The sequence below is a fragment of the Enhydra lutris genome, unplaced genomic scaffold (assembly GCF_002288905.1).
Source record: "Enhydra lutris kenyoni isolate GAN:26980312 unplaced genomic scaffold, ASM228890v2 scaffoldscaffold11, whole genome shotgun sequence".
NCBI classification, from domain to species: Eukaryota; Metazoa; Chordata; class Mammalia; order Carnivora; family Mustelidae; genus Enhydra; species Enhydra lutris.
The window spans coordinates 36754837-36761520 of NW_019154095.1; the positions used below are offsets into that span (position 1 = coordinate 36754837).

At 32.4% G+C, this 6684-nt stretch overlaps 1 protein-coding gene across 1 annotated transcript in view; it reads right to left on the minus strand.

Moving 5' to 3' along the window:
* LOC111144565 (disintegrin and metalloproteinase domain-containing protein 18-like) overlaps positions 1 to 6684 on the minus strand; it is a 117609-nt gene that overhangs the window by 49082 nt on the left and 61843 nt on the right. Inside the window, exon 12 of the mRNA XM_022498904.1 lies at positions 4009 to 4195. Coding sequence (XP_022354612.1) covers positions 4009 to 4195 — 187 coding nt within the window. The remainder of the gene's footprint in view (positions 1 to 4008; positions 4196 to 6684) is intronic.

Consider the following 6684-nt stretch of genomic DNA (forward strand, 5'->3'; position numbering starts at 1 on the left):
CATATCTAAACCTAAACTGTAGAAAAAATTCCAAATATATTTTGAGGAATACATGTGAATATTTGTGTGTTGCTCTATATGCTTTAAAATGCAGAGGTCACAACTCTTCTTTTTGGCTTATCCACAACCGTAACACACCATCATTTCCACAGATCCTAATGATCATAGAGGAGGGCTCTACTCAGTGTTCCCAGAATGAACAACAAATTATCAATAATTAAAATATTTTTTTCCGGGACGCCTGGATGGCTCAGTTGGTTAAGGGTCTGCTTCAGCTCAGGTCATGATCCCAGGGTCTGTGGATGGAGTCCTACAACAGGCTCCCAGCTCAGAGGGGAGCCTGCTACTCCCTCTGCCTGCTGCTCCCCTTGCTTGTGTGTGCACATGCTCTCTCTCTCTCTCTCTCTCTCTCTCTTTCTCTGACAAATAAATAAATAATCTTTTTTAAAAATAAATAAATTTTTTTCCCACTAATGGCCTTTGGTATATAGCAAAGTGTATAGCTACTATTTTGTATACCATTATGGGAAGTTGACCAAATTCATTTTAATTTCATTAGGCAATAATTAGAGCATAGCTTTACTGTTCTTAATTCCCACAGTGATGTGTCTTCTCTGGATTATAGTAATTCTTGTAAAATGTGACACACTATTGAGTGTGTAGATATTCCATCACAATCATAACATTTTTATAATAGCCTTCGCTGAAAAACTTTATTGCTTTATGCTGAATGTTATTTAATTTAAACACAAACGACTAAAGACAGACTTTATAATCCAAATGATATTCTTGATATGCTAGTATATGAGTCACCAAAAAAAGAAGCTAAGTTTCATTGGGGGTAGGCGGAGTTCAGCGACAAGATCACTGAAAGCAGTCCAGGATAATGGGGGAAGAAAGACTTGCCATTGGCCCTACATCTGATTATGATCTCATGAAACTGCATGTATCTGTGGCCACACACAGCCGATTTCATCCTCTGGCCCTGAATTTCCTTTGATATTCACTGGCTCATTGGAACCAAGAACTTTAGTCCATAGTTATGTGAGGTAAAGTTATGATTCTGATATTCTCATTAGAAGTTCTTTATGAAACAATCCAATCTAATTGGGTAGGAAAATCCCTAAAAGTTCCATCATAAACAGATTGGCCTTCGACACTGGTAAATCCCACAAACAGGAGGCTGTTCACCCACAAGAAACAGGTATTACCAGTCCACCTACTGCTTCATCTGAACTACTAACTCATTGGGGTCCTCCCTACAAGACTGGTTTCATGCCAAGAAAACTTGTTTTACTGGAGAAAAAGCATACCTCTGAGCCTTCTACCACACTACTGATAAATTGCTGAAAATTTACATAAGTAAATGCTGATGAAATAAACCAAAAAGTGTATGAAAGACATGTACAGACTATTCAAGAATAAAAAAACGCAAAGTAGGTAAGATATCCTCAATTCAAAAAAATATATACACATAGACCTCAGGACATAGCACATTCACCTATTGGGGTACAGCTTAGAGCAATGCAGGCACATGTTCAGCAAGAAATATGTGCAAAAAAAGCCATAATTGCATGAGTCTTAATAATAAAGCTTATGTTTTCACTGACATAGATCAATAAATAGCCTATACATAAAATTAACACTAAAAGGAATGAAACATTTGGACTATAGCTACTTTCAAAAATAGACGAACTTTGCAAGCATAATATTGAGTGAAAGGTCAAGTTAACAAATGATATAAATCATGATTGCAATATAAAAGTAGAAAATAGTCAACCAAATGATACTGCATAAGGATCCAAAAAATAGAGGTAAAACTATGTTGAAGAGTAAAGCACTGAAATGATCATCATTAAATTGTGAATGATGGTTGGAAGGAAGGGGCATGTGATTGGGATGAGACATAAAAGGAACTCCTTTGGCAGATGTAAGGTTTGTTTTGACCTCAGTGTAAATTATTCAGGTGCTTGCTAAGTATCTATTTGTTATATTCTTCATTCATATTTCATGTGTATTATATATCACAATGAAATGATGAGTATGACAATTTTTTTTTGGTAAACAAAAGTGGGCAGTGAACTGTCCTATCAAAAGAACATATATAAAGAGAATATATAAAGTGTATATTTAAGTATATTTTAAGGAATAGACTATAATTCAAAAGGACATTATTTCAGAATAATGAAATGAAATACATGCAAAAAAAAAAAACCCTTAATAAACAAAAGGAATGGTAGGCAAAATAAAACAACTATCTTCTGAATAAAATATCTGGAGTACTTTCTAATGCAAATAATAAAAATGACAGAAATTAAATATTTTATAAAAATGTCATGTAAGTTAATTGGGTTTTAAATCCTGCTATTTTGGGGGAAATGTGGCCCAAATATGGTTAAACCTTAGGTATGCATAGTAAAAAAAAAAAAAATGTAAGGATAATCACTAAAGGGAGACTGAAAGTACATATCTACTGAATCACTGAAAGAAATAGTGGAAGAAAAACAAAACATACAGAGAAAAACAAATGTGGCAAAGTGAACATACAAAATATACATATTTTGAGACAACTAAACTTGTGAAGAATATGTAGTCTAGAGGACCATAAGAAATCATAATAGTCAGGGGTGCCTGGGTGGCTTAGTCACTTAAGTGTCCAACTCAGTTTCAGCAGGGGTCATGATCTCACAGTTGTGAGATCAGCTCTGTTATGGGCTCTGTTAGATGGGCCTGGAGCCTGCTTAAGATTCTCTATCTTCCTCTCCCTTGACCATTTCCCACATTCTCAAAAAAAAAAAAAAAAGTCATAACAGGTAAATATAATGAGGTATCCTGGAGATGATCCCGTGACAGAAAGATGCCATTAGGTAAAAACAAATGAAATCTAAATAAATTATGGACTCTAGTTAATTAAAACAATAGGCAAAAAAAATCATAATAATGTTTACAGGGACAATCCTATAAATCAAAGACAGAGTGAATAATAAATTAAAACCCAATGAAAATATTGAACTTAATAGTACAGAAAAACTAAAAATATCAGGGAAATACAAATTAAAGAAAGCGAGTGCACAGATACAGATGTATGCCAGACCAGAGAGAATTTAAAACAGAAAGCAACATGAGAGAAAAACAGATTCAGCATTTAAAGGTAAATGTTAAATTTCTAGGAAGATATAAAAATTGTAAATATGTTTACCATATAAAAATATTCAAATATACAAAGCACAAAATGAGTAAATTATAATGAGAATTAGGCAAATACAACTGTATAGCTGGAGGTATCAGTATTATTTCTTAAGTACTGAGAGTTCAAGCAAATGAAACTATAAAAATATAGAATATTTGAGTCATTAACTTAAAAATTATAATACAATCAAGTTACATAGAATTTTTTTCCAACAGTTTATATCTTATCAAGTAGGAAATATTCAAAATTATCACTATTTATAATTATATGAAAGCAGTTATAACAAAATTCAATGATTAGCCATCTTACCGAGTGCAAATAAAAAAAAAAGTAATAGCAAAAAGCTAAATATAAAAACAACACATCAAGATTTATTATTAATCAAATTCTGTGAAGTTGAGTTAAAATAAATAAAGATCCCACAGTTGCAAGAATGGAAATTAGGAGATGAGGAGGTAAACAATACACGTGTATTAACTTAGTGAACCAATGCAGTTGCTTTGGAGGAGTTCAGGAGATGACTGAGGTGATGGTAATAGTATTGACCTTAATACAGAAAAGTGGATATTGCTATTAATGGTTACACAGTGAAGAAAATCTACCTCTTTAATCCATGCTACATTTACCCCTTATTTACTCTTCAAATGCTTTAAATTCATGACAAGCCCATTATCACATGTCCCAATAGCTCCCTTAGATATTTGGTAAGTGGTGCATCACTTGTGGGGGGGAGTATTTCCGTTTTATATTGCATCTATAAGGCTACACAAGAAACACAAAGAAAAATCTTTAGATAAGCTATTAGGTTTATCACTAACCTCTGTACCACCACAATCACATTGTTCTGGCGGTTCCAAAATTCCATTGCCACAAAGTGAGTATCTTCCTTGGTAAACCACTTCTGAAACTATTTGATTCTGAAGACATTCAAATTCAGGCTGTGAAATCATACGTTTAAATTCATCCATGCTGCAACTGCTAAAAAACTTTACACCATGGGAACGTCTAAAAATAAATTATATTCTTCAGATAAATGGAATAAAATCAGTTTCAAAGAAACCCTCTTCAATAGAATACTATGAATTCTGTGCACTTCAGGTACAGAAGAGCCAAGAAGGAGGGGAGAATGCTTTTTCCCCCCCTTAAGATTTTTTTAAATACCAGTTAGTTAATATAGAGTAGTAGTAGTTTCACGTGCTTTTTTCCTAATGCAAGTCAAAAATAAAAGCAGTAAATTTATATAATAGACATCTAGCACATAGAGGAAGTTAAAATGACATGAGTCAGAATATATTACCAATCTTAACAGTGCTTCACACAAAAAAAGCTCTCTTTAAATACATCTTATTTTCATTTTTATTGTCAATATAATTATTAGCATTATAATAAGTAATCGTTAAAATGAAACATTAGGAAATTTATGTAAACTGAAGGAATAAAAGATGACTAATGTGCTAATGAAAAATCAGAATTACTTAGTCTTTGGTATCAAAATCTATCAATTAAAATATATCAACATAGAGTATATAAAATCTGTAAGTCCAAGATCCTTTTTTATCTTATATTTGTACATTTCTAAGTGCACTGCTTAATGTTTTCTTTAATTTTATAGTAATATAAATCTCAGGGAAATGATACAACATAGTTTAAAGAATAAATTTTGTTTCCTGAAACAGTTAAGAATAATTGCCAAAAATAATCTTAATAACTCTTAAGTATTTTAATGTATAATTCTTACATAGAAATGAATTCTCCTCAGGCAGGCCCTTCAAAATCAGGAAATAGTGATACATTACTAATGTCTAATCCTCAGATTCTATTCAAATTTCCCTTTCATCAAAATATTGGCACTTTATAGCAATAGGATCCAGTTCACAATCAATCATTTAGTTCTCAATATGTAAGTTTGTCGCTTAGTTTAATCATCTACATTTGTTCTTGCCTTTCATGACCTTGAAAAGTTTTATGATTATAGGCTGATTATTTGCTTTTCCTCAATTTAGGATTTAGGATTATAAATTGTTCTCTCATAACTACACTGAGGTTATCCATTTTAGCAACTTTGTTACAGAATCATTACTGAGTCTGTTTTCATTGCATACTAATATGACTCCAATTTTAATTTTGAATCATGTTTTCAAATTATACTAACTGGGTTATAATCCAATTACTACCATTGTTATTTATGGCATTCAAATTGTCCCTGATTTGGCTATTGGGAGCCACTTCAAACTGGTTTTTTGTCCCTTTGACAAATCTCCATGGTTCTTTGAACACCTCCATATATTCTGACATGAGATGTTCCATACTCATGTGATTTTTCTGCCTTAGTCCTAGAATCAATCATTTCTCCAAGGTACCCCAGCTCCTTTTAGTGGAGAATAGTATTTTTTTAATTATTATTTCTTTTTATTGAAGTGTAGTTGACAACAATATTATATTAGTTTCACCTGTGTAACATAGTGACTCAACATTTGTATACATTGCAAGGTAATGACCCTAACCATCTGTCATCATACAAAGTTGTTACACATTATTAACTATATTTCCTATGCTGTACATTATATCCCCGTGTCTTATTTATTTGATAACTGGCAGTTTGTACCATTTAATTTCTTTCTGCTATTTTTTTTTCATTCTCCCATCCCCTCTTCTCTGGCAAACACCAGTACACCAGTTTGCTTTCTGTATTTACAGTATGTTTCTGTTTGGGTTTTTTTTTTTTTTAGCTTTTTTTTTTAGATTCCACATATAAGTGAAATCATGGGTATTGTGTCTTTCTCTGATTTATTCACTTAGCATAGTACCTTCTAGGTCCATCTATGTTGCACAAATGGCAAGATCTCATAGTTTTTTTATGGCTGATATATATATATATATACATGATATATATAAAAAATATTTTCTAACCCATACATCTATCAGTGGACATTTAGGTTGCTTCCTTATCTTGGCTATTGTAAATAATATTACGATGAAGGTAGGGGTGCATATATCTTTTCAAATTAGTGTTTTTATTTTCTTCAGATTAAATACCCAGAAGTAGAATTGCAGAATTGTACAGTAGTTGCATTTTTAATTTTTGAGGAACCCCCATACTATATTCCATAATGGCTACCCCATTTTTCATTCCCACAAACACTGCATGGAGTTCCCTTTACTCCATATCCTCACCATCACTTGTTACTTCTTATTTTTGATAACAGCCATTCTGACAAGTATGAGGTGATATTTTTTTTTCTTTTTATTTATTTATTTATTTATTTATTTTTTAAATTTTATTTTTCATAAACATATAATATCTTTTTATCCCCAGGGGTACAGGTCTGTGAATCGCCAGGTTTACACACTTCACAGCACTCATCATAGCACATACCCTCCCCAATGTCCATAATCCCACCCCCCCAACCCCCCTCCCCCCATTAACCCTCAGTTTGTTTTGTGAGATTAAGAGTCACTTATGGTTTGTCTCCCTCCCAATCCCATCTTGTTTC